Consider the following 19478-nt stretch of genomic DNA (forward strand, 5'->3'; position numbering starts at 1 on the left):
CCCCAGAGCCTAGTAGAACCCCGAGCCCTAAAACTCCTGCTGCTTGCCAGTATCGGCTACCCTGCCTTTGATATTCGTGGAAGTCCTTCCGCAACACCAGATCGAGTCCAAGACCCCAAAACTCGATGACGGCTCAAGAGATACCGATACGTAAAATGCCGAGAGACAAGCTGCGCAAATGTAATTGTGCAGGGAATAAGATATGGCAAGACTTTGATGGTAATAAGGAGCGTAAAAAAACTACCAGCGGTTATAGCGTATATGGTTGGAACATCCATCTCAATTTTAACGAGAGTATGTTGGAGGGTGCAATGAGCGAATGAGAGAGAATATATGAAGTAATAAGTGTAGGGGGGAAGATTTCTGCGAGGATTATCCTCGCTTTATATACCGCCCTAGTAAGAGTATGCCATCTCAGACTACCATCATTCCTCATAGGCAATTAAGTTCATAGGAAGTGCAACAAACTTTATGTAATAGTGCGTGTTAAGGATCGTCACGTGACGTAGACGTTCATTGGATTGTGCAACGAACTTTCATTACATATAATAGCACGTGGTAAGTCTTCGCACATGATATAAATGCCAATCTGAGTCAAGCAATTTCCCACTGTACCAGGCTGCATGCAGCTCGATTTGAGTTTATTGGTAAACATACGTAACAGTTGAAAATGGCTTTCGCAAGCGATAGTCCACGGCTAAGCCTCATAAGAGTAGGAAGTACGAGCAGATATCAGGACAAAACGAGCTAATCCAGCTAGAATCACTTTTGGAGGTGTCAAGGTCTCGAGAATATACTATAAGACAGTTAGAAAGGTTAATTAGACGTCGATGATACACAGATTCCAAATACCTCCTTTAATTCATCAATGGAGCTAGCGGTATCTGTTCTCTGTAGAAACTGAAAGGCTTGGGAATCTATAGACCAACAATCAAGGTTGTCGATATCCTTTGTACCGTCTGGCTTCTTATACTTTTGCATAAGCAAGATGGTTATAGATGCAACTGCTTCGATAGAACCAAAATGGGATAGAGTGCTCCTGTTCTCACATCCCTCTAGTCCCGCTACCGCAACTCGTTAGCCATTTATCCAAAAAATGGTCAGGTAATTTACCTATTTGTATAGTGCCGTCCATTCCCAGCAGAATATAGGAGCAGGTAAGAAACGGATGGTCATATCCACAAGCCCGTAGGAAGGACAATCCACTAAGAATCTTCTTCTTGTTAGTATATAAAATTGATTATCTCGCTCCCGGTGTTATCTGTGACACAATGCATGACACTTCAGCATCACACGGATAATAATCAGAGCCTATCACATGTTTCAAGGTGAGGGGAAGATCGTCAAACACAAAATAGACGGAATCCTCATGATCATAGTATTCTCGGGCGAGAAGAACATTTTCATGTCGAATATGTTTAAACTTCTCCAGCATCTCTTTTGATTCTTCTTTCTTGAAAGTCCGTATAGCCCTTAATTGTGATGGATGGGTACGGCAAGCAGCTATGGAAACCCTACCAGCAAGATCGCAGGTGAATATTGTTTTGAAAGTGTCCCAAGGCGATTCATTCCTGCCAATCAGATAAGCAAGGGGCTCTCCTCGGAAATGTATCTGGGGCGTGTTCCATTTCTTTAACCCTCCAGTAAGCTCATGGTCGGCATTTTGTCCTGTGGCCATCCTATTGCTGGCTTCTAATAATTGACCTGGGTAGGAGTTTTGACGATAATGTAAGTTGAGAACAATAGAAGGTCACGTCTCCGTACCAACCATGAAAAGAACATGGCAGTGCTTCAGCTATTTATACCGTTATGATGTCCACGAAGGTAATGTGCAAGGGACTTTCATCACGTGATAAATTCTCAATATTGAGTTCGTTGGAACGTGCAACGAGCTTTTATGAAGCCTAGTTGAAACAGCTTAACTAAAATTAGATTATTAAAAATATAAGAAACCCACTTACTTCCTAAATCGACCACCCTTCTCTGGTCGACACTCACAATTCTATCGAATACATGTCCAACAGAGCTACTCACAAACAAAAAATGCCTCCCAAAACAAGATGTACAACAGACTGGAACCAGTTTACCTCCATTTATCTTCGTTAAATGTCGTTCATACACACCACATTGGTAGGTTGCAGCAATCTTCTTTTAATTGGTTGAGAAAGTTTTGCGCCTTCTCTTCCGCTAGATCGTGGTCAAATTTGCTCCAGTGAGAAACATCCACAGTAGCCCCAGCTATCTCTGTTGGCTGATCAATCCAAGATTGGACCTCTTGTCTATGAAAATCTGCAGGAAGGGTCCCTCTAGTTAAGAGACTCTTGGCCGCGTCGTCAAATCGGTGGCAAAGATCCAGGTCGCCGGCCCGATAATGCAAAAGACATACCACGATAGCGTCAATGGGGAAATTATGGTTCTTCCTTCAGCGAATATTAGCCACATAAAAAAGGGAAAATATTGCGTAGATCAAAGGAGTCACGAACACCATTGACCCAAATTTGCTACCACAGCCTAAGAGAATGCCCAACCCCGTAAAGCAGGTAAGCCACCACCAGCGCTCACCAATACGTTTATGCACATGAAAACTGTCTCGTATGCTTTTTTCAGTCTCATCCTTAGCCAACCTTGCTGCATATATTCCTTGAATGATATTATCGATAGCTTCAGTCTTGGTCTTACCACCCTTTCCGACCCCTAGCTCCCTTCTCTTGATGGTTTCATGAAGTTCTTTGATATAAAGGAGATAAAGTAGCACCTGTCCAAAACGGATTCTCACAGATTTCTTATTGTCTGGTTTCTCGATATCGTTAACGTATCGAAATACTTTTGCATGTGCCTCCCCTCTAATCGACTCATGTGAAAGGTCAAGTGTAACCGCGGGACGGTCCCAAAATCCTTGACAGGTTTCTTCCAAGAAATATACCAGATTGTCGTGTAAAAAAGGTTCACATCTTTGTCGTGCAGTTTCCAAATTGTCGCTAGATATCTCGGCAAGTGCCATTTCCATCGTAGGGGATCGACTTACAGTATGACTAGGAATAGGGAGATTCATTTGTATGTCATCATCGGTTTCTGGAGTAGGATTTCGCGTGACATGCTCGACAGTGGCTAATGGAGAACGGGCCAATCCTTGCAATACTTGATCGTCCGACGCGAGTGATGTCTGGGATGGAGAACTCCTTTTGCTATTTGCTGACCTAGACTTTGTGACTCGTTGTTTCTTCGACTTCCTACGATGACCGGTTTCATCCTGAGATTGCGCAGCTGGTGAAGGAGAGTCAGATGGAGGAGTAGGAAGACCCATGAATTGGTTACTGCCGTCATCCGCTTGGTTCCGACCCAGATCTTTTCCTAATAAATTTTCGACGTCGACAGGGACAGGTAGTTGCTCGATAAAGCTCTCCAGAGGTGCTGCAGGATCATCCATGATAGCTGTTAGACCCAAATTGTTCTCGGCGCCAGAGGTTAAAGGATCAAGAGGGAGGCCGCTAGAGTCATAGCTAGCCAGCCAGCCATCGTCTAACATGTCATCCCAATCACCCATTCGCTGCAATAAACATGGATCGATTGTGTCACAGCCTGAGGTCATATCCATACTTATCTCGCCTGGGCCGTGCAATTCCACCGGTTAGTAAACGATCAACCGATAAGCATGAACATTTTTTACCTAACTCTTCCGGCTCCTGTATTCCTGGGTTGGCGATCTGGAAGCTATTGCTATCCGCGATAACGGCATCTTGGTGCAATGATGCCCCGCGAGATAGATCGTTTGTTCTATATTGTGGATCATCCAAGCTCCGAAAGTCGAACAGCGGAGCGTCCGACCCGGCATTCCTCGCTTCATTCAGGCATTTTTCCCTTCTAGCGGAGTCTAATTGACGTAGCAAAACAAAAAACTGGCGGCAGTGAATAATAGCCCCGTGCATAAGAGCCTGCATCATTAACTACTAATAACGTTCTGAGCGGCCATAATTCATAACTCACATCGGAATCTCGTTCTAAAATCTTGAGAGTCTCTCTATATTGACCTGCCTTATTATACAATTTAGTATCACAACTCATGAAAGATAAATGACTCACCTCAAATATAATCTTAAATCTATCCATACTGAATTTATATCACCCGAATTTCTATGAGAAAATGTGGATTTTGTACTTGAATAGACTTGGTGAACGGATTATTCGCAAATATCTCCTCTCCGCTGGATGGTCTACAGAGGGCGACTCCTATGCTCTAGGAAAATGAAAAATCGGTAGTTAATTTTAAATCGAAAAAGAGAAGGGCGGATACTGTGACAACAACAACAGAAAATGACAGTATACGCAACCTCCCAAATAGGTGTTGGGAGAAAAATGAACGGTGCCGGTGGTAGATTCAGTAAAGATTGGGGACGGACTGCGGGAGGCAGCCTCTTTATCTGAAAAAGCAGCACCCTCTGAATGATGAGGGTGAGCAAAGTCGTGAAATTGAAATCGATGAAATCGATTTCAATTTCACAGAACTGTGAACGGCAAAGCCGACCACGCCTTTCGGGACTGTTCTAGAGGCAAGCATAATGGACCACTTGGAAAGGTTCTGCTCGTACGCAAGACCGTGGTAGTAATACAACGTTCAGAAACAGTGTTAAGAACGGTTCATACATTTAAAATTGTCTCAGTCATTAAATCAAGATGGTAGATGAGTCTGTTTTATCACAACTGTCGAGACGGGATGTGACGTCAATGGCTGCACCATCAACCTTCAGTCATTGGACCGTCGTGGGGTAAACCCGAACCAAACAGAATCGCGTGGAACCTGTAAATCTTAACCCTAAATCTTGATCGCCGTAAGAAAGAGATTTAAAGTTTAGGTGGGCAATCTCGCCAGGAACCGCTAAAGCCCCCTTACTAGGCAGCAGGCTCGAAATAGTCTAGATCACTTATATACAGCCAATTAAATATGCTGAAAATCTTAGCGTGAAACATTTACTGGCTGGCAAGAACAGGCGATTGCCCAGATGATGTTTCACGCTAAAACCCACACATTAAGTTCTCAATAAGCGGATTCCAGGCGATACTAGCTACGAGCCAACTGAAATCGACTCGCCATTGCACGGGCGAACACGGCGAGATCCACGAAGGACCCTCGAGCAGTATGAGATTGTATTTAAAACAATCATAAACTTATTCCCAAATGATCTGAAACACGAGTCCAAAAAATTTCATTGCAGCTAATGTAATGATTGGTCAACAATATATCTATACTAGGTAGTTCTGTGAACGAAAGAAAGAGAAACAAAGCACGATAAACAATCCTTATAAACCAACAGAATCTGATCGTAAACAAAACGAAAATAAGGCTAGCAACCCTCCTCATTCCGGCTCTTAAATGTTATCCGAAGATAAATGAACAAAATAAAGCTCATCATATTATGATGCGCACCTGTCCTCGGATTCGGTAATACTCTCGCTCAATTTCGGATGTCCAGGCGGTGGCTGTATTTGCAAGCCTACGGTGTAGGTGAATTCGAGATTTGCTAAGTACCAAGGGCCCTGGCTGATTTTCAGAAATGGGTGCTATCGAACACATTAGTTTAATGCAGTTGATGCCCCTTCAATATGCTTTTCTGTACCTTGAGAAGATCTTCAAGCCGACTATCAACTGGCGGTTTTGTAAAGTCGTCGGCGACAAGAAATGACATACTCAGTGTGTCCGAGTGTTTCTTCAGATCCAGAAGATCGAAAGCAATGTCGCAAACGGCTTGAACATCATGAGAAAGCACATTTTTGTTTGTCTCTTTCAACATGCTCTCCCCGATACCCCCTAACGTGGACATCAGCGGAATGGCTTTGATGGAGAGAAGTAGAAATATTTTACCTATTTGGACCCTCCCGTCTTGATTGATGAATACATTATCACAATTGAGCTCACCGTGGCCGATTTTCAGCACATCATGTATGTATATCAATCCGTGTAGAATCTATAAATCTTGTTAGCTTCTATAAGAGATAGTGTTAGATTGAACTCGGGACCTCTCTACAAATAGTCGCCACTGTAATTCTATCAAAAACAAGTCGTGAATACTTGTTCAGGTCCTTCAAAGATATTCCCGGCCGTTCGTACGTAAAATAGACGGCCTCTTCGGTAGCACAGATATCCATCAAATTCACAAGATTTTGGTGGGAAGTTTTTTGCAGGTGCTTGTGCTTCCGATTCACATTCTCGCAACTCACTTTCTTGACAAAAGTAAGTTTGTTGGAACCATGCCCCAATACAATAGCATCATATCCGTAAGGCTTTTCATTCATGAACCAAGCAAGTGTGGTATCTACACGGGGAGCCGGAAACTCCCTACCTAGGTGACTTGATGGTTGTTCATGGATGTTCTCTTTGGGAGTTTTCTGGCTCTGGACATCGGAACTAGAAGCCCGTGCTTGGACAGGCCCTAGTTGTTCCCAATTGACAGCACCTGGATTGATAACTGTTATACGTTTGCTCATCATGAGTAAAGATAGTACGTAGTTAAAGTAAATGAAGATTTTAACTCGGTAGCTTAATGTACGAGATCCTTTATGGTGCTGGTGCAGGGAGAAGAATTTATATAATTTGGGGGACAAAATATTGGGGAGATAATGCTCCACTAGGATTCTTTTCGAATGGCACTACTCCCTCGTCCAGAAACTATGCTACGAACGGTTCGTAGGTTCATAATCATCTCGGTCGTCGCAATAGGACGGATAGAAGATTCTGTTTGATCATAACCGTCGAGACGGGTTGTGACGTCAACGGCCATATCATCAACGCCTAAGACATCGGGTTAAGAAATATTTCACGACAGTTGGGAAGAGTAAAATTAACAGCTCTGATTAGCTAAGTCGCCTACTGTAGACAAAAAGAATTATCGCACCCCGAAGAAGTCCATGCTGCTATCCGAATCCACGTTGCCGTTCGAAGATATTATCGACTCTTGTTCCAGCAGATAATTTAACCACATGGTGACTGCGATGCTCTATAATTCGTTGCAAAGTAGAGTTAGTCAAATCCCCAAGGCACTGTGCGGTTCCTGATTCGACAGTTATTTTTCTTGCTGCGAGCAGCTACTTCAGCGAATCCGGAACTGCTAGGCTCGCGTCCAATTTTTTAAGAAATCATTAATAATTGAAGAAACGTATCAAATTGAGTTGACTATCTTGTTTACTTTCTGAGAGAGAGATTTCTGATCTTTATGAAAATTCTCAGTTCTCATTTAACCGCCCGCCCATTATGTGACCTGATCGAACAAAGGCTATTCAACTAGCATCGATTGAAACCTAACTCACAATTGTTGTCATCTTAATCGATGTCTCTTGCACCTGTTGCACGCTCTCATGCGACAGTTCGTGCACATGAATATATATTCCGGGAGAACATAGTCGCAGACTTCGCACTGTAGGCTGCCTTGATTGCGCCAACGCCATTGTGAGCTCCTGTGATGTTCACAACCAACCTCTTCATGCCGCCGCAGGTTTTCTACGATACGATTAAATAGACCCTGACGAACTCCGGCATCCGCATTGGGTTCAACCTCCTCGTCAACGGCTTCGTTGGCCATTTCTACCAGTCTGTTCTCGTGCCAGAGGGGGCAATTGCACGACCTCCACACATTGCCGCAAATGTAGCAAAATTCACGACCACAGCTTAAGAGAAAAATCAATATGTGCACTTTCGAGGATATTGTTATGGAAAATCAGAACGAACCGGCAAGTAATATGGTTACAACCATGCTGAAGCTCGACAAGTGTTCGGCAATTAAAGCATCGCATCCAGTTTTCTGTATTGGCCATGGCTAAAACATTCTGGAGAGTATTGTCTAGTGGGCAGTCAACACCAGGATGCGCAAGAGCTCGGCAAGGTAAATGAGTCCTCTGCTGACACTCTGGACAAGTGCCATGTTCATCGCGAACAGCGAAAGGTGGAATGAACTTAGAACATGTTGGTTCTGCGCAGTACACTCGATCCTTCGAAGAATATTCGATAGCTCTTTCACTGAAAGCTCGAAGTTCGTGATAAGCTAGAATCCGCAAGGTGATCCCAGGGGGTATGACTCGGCCACAGCATCGTGGTGGGTAAAGCTCCTCGTCTTTGATTGCGCCAAGAAATAACTGCCGAGTACAATCGTGACAGTACTCATGCCCGCAAGAACTTCTATAGAACGCTTCCTTATCTTCAAGACAAGACCCACATTGTATGACAGCACGATGCGTTTGAGCCGAACATGAAGAGGCGCCGCCGTCATCCTCTTTGCTTGCCAGAGTCATCCGCTCCATGAGGTCTCCCATAACTGTAGATATTGCGTCGGTATTATCGAACTCCTGTTCACTCTCATTGACGTTGTCGAAGTTAACGTGTTCGTCCCCATCCAGACCCCTCGCCAGCTGGTGATCTCGTTGAGCGATGATTTCCTCCTGCCGGATAGACATCAGAATATTCTGATCGGTAGCAATCGCTGTGCTAGTACTAACAGCTAAGACGTGGTCTTGAATTGAGACCTGTGCAGCGAGGAGATCATTCTGCATGAAAGTGATTGCCAATTCCAAGTCTGTTAGCTTCCCAGCCATCTGCTTTCCCTTCTGCTGATGCTCCAACTCATCGAGATTTTCCAGATAAAGTTGCAGTGCATACTCTATATTGGAGTCATGTTCCATCTTGAGTATCGAGATCAGTCTCGTTGTAATGTCCTTTACTTCTTTACTCAACGAGGGAGTCGTGCCAGAAAACAAATCTCAGGAGGAAGCGAAACGGCTGAAGGATACGGAGCACACACATGGTGCTACACCGCTTTGTCTGCCGGCTCAATCTCCAGAATGTTGGTTGAAATAAATAAATGACCTGTTAAATTATTGGAATCAAGGGCAATTCGTACAGACATTGTCCGAGAAAACGCTTATCGATGTCCAATAGGGTTCGGGCCTGAACAGGCAGAGAAATCATGCGGGATGTCGCAATGTTAGCTATGCATTCATCGCCTGTGGGGATTACATGGTTGCATTAGACAGTAGGCGAACCGGCCAACCTTGATGTGGTAGGGAGGAATGTGGGGAGAAACGGTGAGTTGTAGGAATTGTGATAGTGTCCTGCTGTGTAACAGGATAAATCATCAAGAGAAATGGAAAGGGTGAGATATAGATTGTGGTTGGTTGTATTTCGCGATTGGTTGCCTGGCTTGCAGGCACCTTTTGTTTCAAGAAGCTTACATCCTCGCTATGCTCGGCGCTAAGGGATCAATTTCGTCGCTCTCCCCACCAAAGAACCTACTTCTTACCACACTGATGACACACTGTCATTTAAGTATTCGCGCAAATTTACCTTCAACGAGTACTGAGTTCGAACTTGTCCTCTCTGGTGTACTCTGACCATGAAACGTGCGGAGATCGACCAGTACAGTAGACAACAATTTCTTCTTCGCCTGAGCGGCCGTCCTTCTGAGCACGGCGGAACCGGATGAGATGGTAAAGTTTTCCTGTAGGCGTTCTGGGATACGTGACTCACTGTCAACCAACCAGTCATATCCAATGCTCAATTGGCTGGCATTTCGACAACCTTCTCCTTTTCTCTCACAGAAAAGGCTTGCCCTTCATAGTAACGTTGACGTGAACCACACAAACTTTCAGAATTTTCCCACTTTTGATCAGTGACATACAAGGCTCTTGGGTGCCACTGACCCCGCGTAGGTATTATAATTAATCCTACTTTCACCAGTGCGCTTGGTGTGTTTAGAGGACACTGAGCCAGTCTGACAATCGGAATCGTATACAGAATCACGACTTGAGGACGTGCGTCGGTAGACAATGATGCGGTGACGAGCGCGAGGCGCACGTTTGATGGTTGAAGTGATAGTTTTAGTCAAACATGAAGGAACAACAGGGTGCGCTGAACAGTAATCAATGTCTGGTTGCTTAGGGCGCAAGCGTGCGTATTCAATAGCGAGGAGAAGACGCCGAGAAGCTTTAAGGCCTCGCGGAATGTGAACTAGGATATTTTTGTTGTGCTCCTTGTCGACGACAGAGTAAGCCTTGCGGTCTTTTTTAAAAATATAATTGGCGACGTCGCTAGCATATTGGAAGCCACGTTCACACAAAAGAAGACCTCCCTTTCCAGTATCAACACATTGGTAACACGTAGTGGCGTGGTCTTCGTATTCTGTTAAAACAAAAATCTCGTCATCTGCGAGGTCACGCGCGCGCGGACCTTCATAGCCAAGGAAAGACATGCTAGCGAATTCTCGCTGAGAGAAGTTGTATGGTGAGTTAAAGAGGTAATTTAAGAGGCGTTCTTGATAAATGTGTATAACGAATATTGACTGGGAGCTGACAGATACGCCAGCTCAGGATTTATATTAAGATTCCGATGAAGGTAGTAGAGCAGAGCATTTTAGCCGGCTGTCCTTTCTTGGGATCCTTCCTAAGTTTTCACTGTCACAGCGTATGGATTAGAAAGCGCCATCTTCAAACGGAATATTGAACCATAACAGGATCCGTTTCGGATATCCGCCCATTGTGAGAACTAAGACTTTAAAAGTGGAGACCTTGGATTGACAGATTTGCATAGTTTAATCTATTTCTTGTCCTTAGAACCCATTACAATGTATTTTGAGCCATAGCAGCCTGCCAATTTGGGAGAGTCGCCTGTTATGAAACCTGTGATTCTAAAATTAGTGGCTAAGTATTTCATTTGAAACGTTTAATAGATAATTAATGGCGGTTGCAAGCACTGATTCAATCCAGTTTATGCACGTAGCCGTCACTCGTACTGTGTGACGGTGCCGAGTTTGTAGATGCTGTCTCAGTAGTGCTAACCACTCACTAGCTGAGATAGTCATACAGCTCAGCGCCCTGGACAAGCGGGTCTGGGCGGCTAACGAAACAAGGAGGTTATGGGGGTTAATTATGGCTTGGCTACTTGCCTTCCAGCGGTAATTCTAATGTTTTATATATAGATCATCAACGGTTTCATCCCCTAGATAAGCGGCCAAACAAACTTGAATGGCCATCAGAGAGTGAAGTGTAGAGCTGCTAGTCCCACCAAAAGCGGGTCCGTGATCTGCTAGAGGAATTTGAGGCTTTATGCCGTACTGAGCGGGTGTCAAGCTCGCACTTGAACTGGGAGTAGCTTCGATTTTGCAGCAGATAAATTGGGGGAAAGCCGTAAGAAAGAAGTCGTGCTGCTCAGAAGATTTAGCTTTCTCTTACTCAATGTACATTTTAGAAGTTGTTGCTCTATTGATTCCATTAATTTTCCCCATCGGCGAGTTGTACCGGTGGCTGGGTCTAGCTGGCCTTGTGCGTGTGGCTAGTGATATGTGGCGTTTGGTTTCTGCCTCCTGTCCGTCCTTCCTGGGCTTGATGCCCACTGCTACAAAGCGCTTTCCGCTATGACCGAGCAGCAAGGTGCCTTTTAGACACGGCACTATGATTAGAAAAACCATATTTCGCTAACTTTATTCGGAAGTAGCACAGACCAATAGTCGAAACCGCGAGCCAGCACCTCGACATCTTCACCAGAAACTGCGGTTTCGTACCCCTGCATTATTACCTTATGGTTGAGCCAATGAGAGCTGAAGGTGATTATTTGTGGATTAGGTAATCAAGAATGCCGATCCGTAAGACCTAGTAGGATGGCAAAGCGCAGGTGGAGCCGATCCGGGATTCTTGCATGCGTCGCGTTAGAACACGATCCTCGATGGACTCACATGTCGAACCGTCTAGCCCGGAGGATGCCGAAGCCAATCATTCATTCTATTGTACGTGCTGTATGTGCTTAGTAGTATTTGTGACCTATAATTTTCTTTTCGGCTTTCCGTATCGGGTACGGCCACTGCTCGGGAGAACCATGGATCGGTAAAAGTAGATGCGACTCTGGGACCCATGCCATCGTTGATTTCCACGGTTCATCAGCCTTCGCGTGTTTTCTGCTCAGTTGAATGAAGTTCGCCTCGACATTGACCAGAATTAGCGTTATTTCGATTCAACTCATTTGTATGGATTTGGCCCTGTTGAGCCTTTTTTTCGTGTCAAACGATGGTTCCCTTACTATCTACCAGCGAGACATCTCGGTCTTTACTTTGCTACAACATAAATTTGGGTGCCACCCCCCTTGATTAGATACTATCCACATTACACTACCTTTCAAATTCAGACATAAGAAAAATGGACAAAAAATTCCAGGAAGCTCAACTGTTATCGCAACAATTGCAGACGGACCTCTATAGCTCAATCAGCCTTCGGAACGAAATGAGCGCCGAGATTTCTCAACAAAAAAAATCGTTGAGTGAGCTAATGAATACAAATGAAACTCTCCGCCAGGAATTACAGAGTTTGACACTGGAGCACGAAGAAAGTCAAATGGATTTGCAGAAGATGACGAAGTGCCACATTGAAGTTTCGATGCGTTTTGCTGAACAGCAGAAGCACATATTGAAACACTACAGCACCCGTCTTGACTTGCAAATGCCATTGAATCCTGTTGATAAGGAACAGCTTGACTCCATGAAAAGGCAACTGCGGTGTGCCGATGGATGTGTCGATGTTCTCCTCAAATGTCCACATGGGTCCGCGTATTTCCTGAGAAAGATCGAACAACAGCTGGAAGCAGAATATAGGGCAACGCTGCAGGAAAAGGACGATCAAATCGCAGCTTTATTAAAGCAAAGTGGGAACCGGAGTTCCATGATGAATCGTTAGCATCATAGAAGCACCTGGTGGATGGTTAGTATGCTGATCACTTCCATACCTATACTAGCTTGAAGGTGTGCAAAAATATTCCAAGGGGGACAGTGGTTAACCACGTTTATCATAGAGATGTTCAGTATGTTGGGCGATGAAAGTGATGGCGGTGTCGGTTGAGGCGAGTCGGGATCGGTCGGGCAAGGGCAGATTTGGAGAAGGGTGGGCACCCTTCTGTGAAGCGTGATGCAGGGATTATAATGAGGCATAGACATCCCTCGGGGTTGTTGAGGCCATGGGGGATGGATCTCGGATTGTTGGAGGTGGTGGTTGATGACTGATCCCTGAGAGTTTCGCGGGAGGAAGGGACTCTCGGAATGGAAGTTGGGTGGCGATGGGGCGCACCGCAGGCGCCGGTCGGGACGGGTGGGGTTGCGACTCTGAAAGGAAACTCAGTTATTGCATGAAGACACCGTGCGTATAGAGGGCTAGCGTGGTGGTCTTCCATAATTAATTAATGTAACTGTCATCGGCTGGCGAATCGCCCTAAATACACCATAACTGATCATTAATAAATGATATTCGCCCACAATCTATATATCCGAATTGCACAGGTTAAATTTGGAATAAAAATGATTGGATTCTCTACTCTTGAAAGTTACAACTCCAGCTACTATTTATAGGCAGATCTAGTCTGTTCTGATCATAGTCCCATTCCAGCCACAATATCGCCAAGCCACAGTTTTCAAGCCACTCCACGGATACGCGACATAGATATCGTCAATTGAAATAACTGTTGAAGAGTGCAAGTAACTTACGTAAGCCATTTTGCAAACCAGATGTAGATGTTCTTGAGTCAATGTATTGGATGTGTCGATAATACGGCCAAAATGGACGCGAAAAGTGAGAAAATAATATATCGATTGTCCATAGTTATATACAGTATATAGCTGCTATTCATACAGTACAAGATGCCTAATTATAGACGCTATCTGAAGTTACTAACCATTATCTAAGTAGTCATAAAGTCTAATACCATCAACAGCGGGTCCGGGCGGCTATCGAAACAGTAAGATTATACGTTTAATTAGCTATCACGCTTCCATAGTTATAGATTGACCTGTTGCTTCCGGCGGTAACTCTAATTTTCTATATATAGATCATCTCAATGTTAGCACCCTAGACTCGTAAATGGTCAAATAAACTTGATTTACAGTGTTATGAAACCTGCGGCAAGTTAAATATCTACGAATAGTGGCTAACTATTTTAATTGAAACATTAATCTGTTCGCTAAATCAAGGGCGGGTGCTTACTCAAGCCAGCCAATCCTAAGAGACAAACTCTGGCATTCTACTCCTATACTCAGATTCAAGTGAATAATCACAATTCTTAGCAACAATCGTTTTCAATTATTAGGCAGTGGCAGCGCTATGGCTAACCTGCCACCTGGTGTTACTGCTCACCTACTTCCGTGACGAACCGCGAGGACGTGCTGTGTGGGTTACTAAGAAGCGCCCTGACGTGGTCACTCCGTGGCCTTGGATTCAGCTTCCATGGCGTCGCTGAGGTGAACTGCGTTGGATAGTGACTTGGAGCGGTTTCGTTGGAATTTCCAACCAACTTTCTGCGGGTGTGACGTCATTGAGATTGGGTACGTCCAATCCAACTCCCTGGACAGGGCTTTGTGCGCATAAAAATTCAATCAGAAATCACGTTCTAATTACGGACCCTTTGCATCCCAGCCAACGACCAAGTAGATTTAAGAGATCAAGTGCCTCATTCACTAGAACCTAGTAACTAACTGCTCCCGGCGTATCAGAAATTGTTATATTGAAGGCATATATATTGGTGAAGTCGATTAGATATTTATTGTCAACGTGCAGCTAGATCATTTCCTATGCCTATAAATCGGCTGCTGACATCTCTACTGCTTAGTTGTTGGCTTGTGTACTTCCTATGGATAGATGCAGAGATATTCAATGGTTGCTTGCCACCCAGATAGCGGTGTAGGCAACAGTAAACCCTACTGGTATTAATGCTTCACAATAGCGAATAAGAGACGTTCTCAAAAGTACATCTTTTTGGAGTTCGTCGCATGTTTCAAAGGACTCTGGTCAATGATTACGTAACCCCAGTTCCTTGCACATTCCAATGAACTTATTAAGTGTAATCAATGTGAAGTGTGAACTTCAGCAGTGCTATAAATGGACCATCACCCCGTCCAAGCTTTTGGAACAGTACCATGTAGATACTTGCTTATTTAGAACTAACTTTCTGAAGCATGGAGATTATCTATATATACGCTATTACCTTAGGTGGTATTTTCTTATCTCTTGTTTTCACAAGAGCCTTTTATTACCTTCCAGCCCTAAAGAATTATCCTCATATCGCTGGTCTATATGATTTGAACATTTACATTCTTAGTTCAAATCGAAGTGACTATGGGCTAAGCAAGCCATTTTCTCGGATTCTTCCTCGGTCTATCGTGTTTCTAGAGGATATGAATGTCGCTGACTTGAACCAAAAGAACACCTTCGGAGGAACGCTATCTAACTTCTTGGATGTTATTGATGAGGATGGTTTTCAGAAGGGCCATATACTTATTATAAGCCCAAACCATATCCACCACCTAGATGGAGTGTTCAGCCCGCCAGGTCGTATCGACGAGGACATCGTCACTCAAATTTTCCGCGCCATCTTCAAAGAGACACCTATTGGGCTCCAAACAGAAAAGGAAGTCAATGATAGGGCAGTTGAGAAACTGACGGAGGAGTCGCAAAACAGATCTTCTCAAGATTTGATTACACCTCCCTCACTCGTTTCCGAGAAGGTTATACATGAAACAAATCAACAGGACAATCAGACAAATGGCATCTCTCTTAATAGTGAAGAGGACAGAGAAAGACATAAATCCAGCAAGAGTACGGCCGAGATGATAGTAGTTCGACAATCCGAGTCACCATGGGACACTTTTACCAAAATTTACGACTGCGACCTTGCTGGCCCTTTGGCAGTAGTAGCTCATCGTGCCCGCCCTTCACAACTCTTTGGTGTGAGGACCATCCGTCATAAAGATATAGATCAGCTACTTCATCTTTTTGAATCATTACAACACCCCAATGTTCTTTCAGCTCTGGAAGCGTATGTGTATGACAAATCGCTCTATATTTTTCACAGTGATATTTGTATCTCATTAGATGAAATTATCACTTGTGACGCCGACTTGGATGAGATTCAGCTTGCGGCAATTCTAGCCCAGGTAAGCTTACCACAGAAATGAGTTACACAGCTAACAAACCGCCAAGATTTTAGATGGGCTCCTGTATCTCACAGAACGGAACACTCAGCATCCTTGTCTAAGTTCTCAAAATATTCTCTGTACGTCAGAGGGAGAGGTGAAAATTGGTCAGTTCTCTTTCCTCCACGAAGGAATACGCTACTAAGCTCTATAGCCCGCCTAGAAGAATGTAAGGAGGTACAAGCAGACAAAATTGGGCAATATTCCAAAGAGCTGGAAGTCATTACCATGGAGCTGATGCAAGTATACAAGAAAGGTGGTAGTAATGCGGAATTAGATAACACTGAACGGTGGGATGGCTCTGATGCATTGGAATTTCTTTTGTCTGTTGTCTCAGAAGCACCAATTCAGAAGCTACGAGAGGTAAGATCCAATATTGCAGGGATGTAAGACCTTACTAATGTTGGTAGCATCCGCTATTCACCAACAACCAGTGGCTGAAGGGTCATCTCCAGGGACTTGTGTCTTACGCCTCACGGTTTGCATTTACATTCTGTGATTATGCCGACGCATGAATGTGAAATTTGACTGCATACGTTTAGTATATTTCCTTTGTTTTCGGTACTCCATAATGTTGATTATTAGCCATAATATCGCTAAGCCATAGCACGGGAAAGGGCTTAGCAGGTACCATCAGCTTCGCCAATGTAATTTCCTTGGGCATCTCTTTTGAGCGTAGCAGACTCCGTTATGCCCAGAATTGCCGAAATCTTCATATCTGATTGGACTATTGATGATATTTGATGTATGGATTGACGGGCTGGTTCCCGCGCCGAAGTCTTTCCTTGGAGATCTCTGAGCACGCCGGTTAGTTTAAGTTTGTCGAGAAGATTTAATAGCTACAAAAGAGGCACCATTGACCATATATATCTGTAGTTGTCCTAGGTCTTATAGCATACAGTGCTGCTACTAAGTGCCGGATCATTTGACCTGGTTGATATGCATGATGGGAAGATTAGACTACGTTGAGATACAGAGATCGCGCAGACAAAAATTGTTGGACCAAACAATATATGTAAAATGGACTATGTAAGGTCTACGAGTCGATCTGCGAGTCGACCTGCGACGGAACACTGTGCTCGGCTTTATTTGCTGACGCCGTCTGTTTGGACCACAATGTTTGATAATAGCCCCCGCTTCCAAGCAGTTTTTGATGGTTTCCCTGCTCCTCTATATTACCATCTCTCATAACGAGAATATTGTCTGCGTTAACAATAGTAGATAATCGATGTGCGATAATAATGGTAGTTCAACCCGCGGTCAGCCGACTCAAATTGCGCTGAACGAAAGCTTTGGTTTCATTGTTAATTGCACTTGTAGCCTCATCTAGAAGAAAGATTCGTGTATTCTTCTTGACGAGAACTCGGGCGATTGCCAGCCTCTGACGTTCATTACCTGACAATTTGACACCACGCTTTTCAATGACAGTATGGTAGTGCTCTGGAAGACTAATGAACCTGTTATGCAGCTCAACTGCCTTACATGCCTTATATATGTCCTGATCTGTGGTATGTTTATTGGTGTACCGAATATTCTCCAATATTGTGTTGTTGAAGAGTTGTGGATCTTGGGGAATAATTCTAATGAGATCTTGAAGACTCTCTATTGTCACACCACGAATGTTCTGTCTATCAATCTTGATATGCCCTCTAGTCACATCATAGAAGTGAAGTAGCAGATTTAGACATGTTGATTTATTATCTCCACTCTTCCTAATCAATGCAGCCGTTTGGCCGGCTTGGTAGTGGAATGAAACTTTGTCCAAAGTACGTTGATCTTCACCTCCATTTCTTATGAATATAACATCCTTGAATTCCATATCTTCTTCTTTCAATATCAGAGGCTTTGCTTTTGGGCTGTCTATAACTGATGCTTCCTGTCGAAAAAGCTTTACCATGGCTTCTGTATTGATTATATCTGAATTAATGGACTCAAAGAGCTGTAGGAGCATACTGAGATGGCCCGTAAATTGATTCTAGAAGGAAGTGTATATTATAAAACTTTTAGATGCCTTGAGTCCTGATAATAGATAGGTACTGAGAAATCCATTCAAAAAAATAATGGATTATATGGCAGATTGTGTAGATGCCAAAAGAAAGAGCGAGATAGAAGAATTTATACGCTTTTGAACTGCTTGTAAGTACCTCTCTTTCTCATAATTCTTGCAATTAAAGTATGAAACGGTGTCCCAGTGAGAGATTGATTGGTAGCAGATAGTTGCTTCTCTCTTTTCCATGGAGTTTCTTTCTTTTTCTGCTGGAAATATTCTAGCCAAAAGTTGTGCAAACGATCAAAAATAAACAATCGCCATGGCTGCGATTACTAGCCCTATATATGGGCTTAAAAAGGCAAGAAGCACACCAAGTGTCAGAACAAGATTAGTAATTGCTGGAAGGATATGGAAAATTATGGTACGCATAAGAAAGCTAATATTTGTATTACGATCAACAGACTCGCGTAGCTGGCTAGAGTTCTTGTTATTGTGAAAGTCTCTGGATAGGTCCATTATCTTGTAATGTGACATTGTGGTAAGCTTCAAATGAAACGAGTTGGAAAGTGGCCTCTATAGAAGTTCCTTTAGGTTTGGAAGGCCTGCCGGGGATTGCAGGACGTAGTAAAATGTAAGAAATATAATATCTTTCCATGGGTAAGTGCCTGATTCATTGAGCTTGTCGGTTATGTATCCCATCTGCATTGAAACCATCACGGTGATTGGAGGCTCAAGAAGCACATAGGCGAAAATTGTAATATATAGTAACAACAGTCTTGGCTGACCTTTTGGCCAAAATAATGGAATAATATAGATAAATGTATTCCATATCTTGGACAGCCCTCCTTGACGACCAAGTTGCTCTCGTCCCTCAACCTCATCATCAATAGCGCCCGACAAAAGCGGCTGGGCCTCCATGTCAAGATCATTCCTCGGTATCCTCGTACGCGATTGAAAACTTTGAGCGAGGATAATGATAGATGAGAAAACCAAAAGGCCTAGCCGAGAGAGCTGAATAGTCATTTGGGCAATCGTATATCTATAGTTGAATAGCTGGTTTTTGATGAAACTGGACATCAATAAACTCTCTACAGCCACATAAGTCATGCAACAGATTCCAGCTGGAAATCTAAACAGATATGCTGGATTTTTGTATCCGAATTGTAATATTATAACCCATAGCAAAAACGATGCACAAGAAAACACGATATCGGGTTCGGAGCTTGGAAAACGATCATCAAAATTCCTCCATATCAAGATTGCAGTGTCGATGCCGTATAGAATCAGTACACATGAGATAAAGCTGATAGTGGTGTTCTGAATAAAAATAGGCGCTCGTGGCTTGTTTTTTGTGATTATAACAGTTACTCCCAGTCCTATCATGTAAAAAAGGCCAACTAAAGGAGGAAAGAAATGCTGTAATATAGATAGAAAATCTATGTATATGTGGCTGGATAGTGCACTCATAATGATATATGAAGTTTTGTGTAAGTTGAAGATTGAAAATG

At 43.6% G+C, this 19478-nt stretch overlaps 9 protein-coding genes across 9 annotated transcripts; 2 read left to right on the plus strand and 7 right to left on the minus strand.

The window, feature by feature from the left end:
* Positions 1-387: 387 nt before the first annotated feature.
* BGW36DRAFT_453785 (uncharacterized protein) lies at positions 388-1678 on the minus strand (the record flags this gene model as incomplete). Its single annotated transcript, XM_046221883.1, has 4 exons — positions 388-796; positions 853-1064; positions 1114-1219; positions 1271-1678. 4 exons carry the CDS (start codon positions 1676-1678, stop codon positions 698-700), a joined length of 825 nt encoding a protein of 274 aa, XP_046070813.1. The 3' UTR covers positions 388-697.
* Positions 1679-2113: 435 nt separating this feature from the next.
* BGW36DRAFT_429537 (uncharacterized protein) lies at positions 2114-4107 on the minus strand (the record flags this gene model as incomplete). The annotated part of the gene is made up of 5 exons (XM_046220709.1): positions 2114-2420; positions 2484-3606; positions 3668-3932; positions 3985-4032; positions 4081-4107. 5 exons carry the CDS (start codon positions 4105-4107, stop codon positions 2114-2116), a joined length of 1770 nt encoding a protein of 589 aa, XP_046070814.1.
* A 1086-nt stretch (positions 4108-5193) lies between these two features.
* On the minus strand, positions 5194-6312 carry BGW36DRAFT_453797 (kinase-like domain-containing protein). The gene is made up of 4 exons (XM_046221884.1): positions 6013-6312; positions 5858-5960; positions 5613-5803; positions 5194-5556 (listed from the first exon to the last, which is right to left on the minus strand). Exons 1-4 carry the CDS (start codon positions 6286-6288, stop codon positions 5410-5412), a joined length of 717 nt encoding a protein of 238 aa, XP_046070815.1. The 5' UTR covers positions 6289-6312; the 3' UTR covers positions 5194-5409.
* A 995-nt stretch (positions 6313-7307) lies between these two features.
* On the minus strand, positions 7308-8664 carry BGW36DRAFT_299454 (uncharacterized protein; the record flags this gene model as incomplete). Its single annotated transcript, XM_046211536.1, has 2 exons — positions 7308-7656; positions 7718-8664. The coding sequence occupies 2 exons, from the start codon at positions 8662-8664 to the stop codon at positions 7308-7310; spliced, it is 1296 nt and encodes a 431-aa protein (XP_046070816.1).
* A 1094-nt stretch (positions 8665-9758) lies between these two features.
* Positions 9759-10202, minus strand: BGW36DRAFT_263098 (uncharacterized protein; the record flags this gene model as incomplete). Its single annotated transcript, XM_046210091.1, has 1 exon — positions 9759-10202. A coding segment is annotated over one exon (444 nt), but the record flags the coding sequence as incomplete, so codon positions are not given.
* Positions 10203-12165: 1963 nt separating this feature from the next.
* BGW36DRAFT_361352 (uncharacterized protein) lies at positions 12166-12699 on the plus strand (the record flags this gene model as incomplete). Its single annotated transcript, XM_046214270.1, has 1 exon — positions 12166-12699. One exon carries the CDS (start codon positions 12166-12168, stop codon positions 12697-12699), a length of 534 nt encoding a protein of 177 aa, XP_046070818.1.
* A 61-nt stretch (positions 12700-12760) lies between these two features.
* On the minus strand, positions 12761-13307 carry BGW36DRAFT_205717 (uncharacterized protein). Its single transcript, XM_046209890.1, has one exon. The coding sequence runs from the start codon at positions 13187-13189 to the stop codon at positions 12821-12823; it is 369 nt and encodes a 122-aa protein (XP_046070819.1). The 5' UTR covers positions 13190-13307; the 3' UTR covers positions 12761-12820.
* Positions 13308-15614: 2307 nt separating this feature from the next.
* BGW36DRAFT_299556 (uncharacterized protein) lies at positions 15615-16495 on the plus strand (the record flags this gene model as incomplete). The annotated part of the gene is made up of 4 exons (XM_046211545.1): positions 15615-15941; positions 15988-16087; positions 16135-16343; positions 16391-16495. 4 exons carry the CDS (start codon positions 15615-15617, stop codon positions 16493-16495), a joined length of 741 nt encoding a protein of 246 aa, XP_046070820.1.
* Positions 16496-17229: 734 nt separating this feature from the next.
* Positions 17230-17931, minus strand: BGW36DRAFT_361354 (P-loop containing nucleoside triphosphate hydrolase protein; the record flags this gene model as incomplete). Its single annotated transcript, XM_046214271.1, has 1 exon — positions 17230-17931. One exon carries the CDS (start codon positions 17929-17931, stop codon positions 17230-17232), a length of 702 nt encoding a protein of 233 aa, XP_046070821.1.
* Between the last annotated feature and the right edge of the window lie 1547 nt (positions 17932-19478).

Source organism: Talaromyces proteolyticus, assembly GCF_021365285.1.
Source record: "Talaromyces proteolyticus strain PMI_201 chromosome Unknown BGW36scaffold_8, whole genome shotgun sequence".
NCBI classification, from domain to species: Eukaryota; Fungi; Ascomycota; class Eurotiomycetes; order Eurotiales; family Trichocomaceae; genus Talaromyces; species Talaromyces proteolyticus.

Coding starts and splice junctions, on each gene's coding strand:
- BGW36DRAFT_205717 (XM_046209890.1), bottom strand. CDS start 13,189: ATGGAAGACCACCACGCTAGCCCTCTATACGCACGGTGTCTTCATGCA.
- BGW36DRAFT_453797 (XM_046221884.1), bottom strand. CDS start 6,288: ATGAATGAAAAGCCTTACGGATATGATGCTATTGTATTGGGGCATGGT. Junction 5,804..5,857: donor AGACGGGAGGGTCCAAATAG/GTAAAATATTTC, acceptor TGTCCACGTTAG/GGGGTATCGGGGAGAGCATG. Junction 5,557..5,612: donor GGCTTGAAGATCTTCTCAAG/GTACAGAAAAGC, acceptor TGTGTTCGATAG/CACCCATTTCTGAAAATCAG.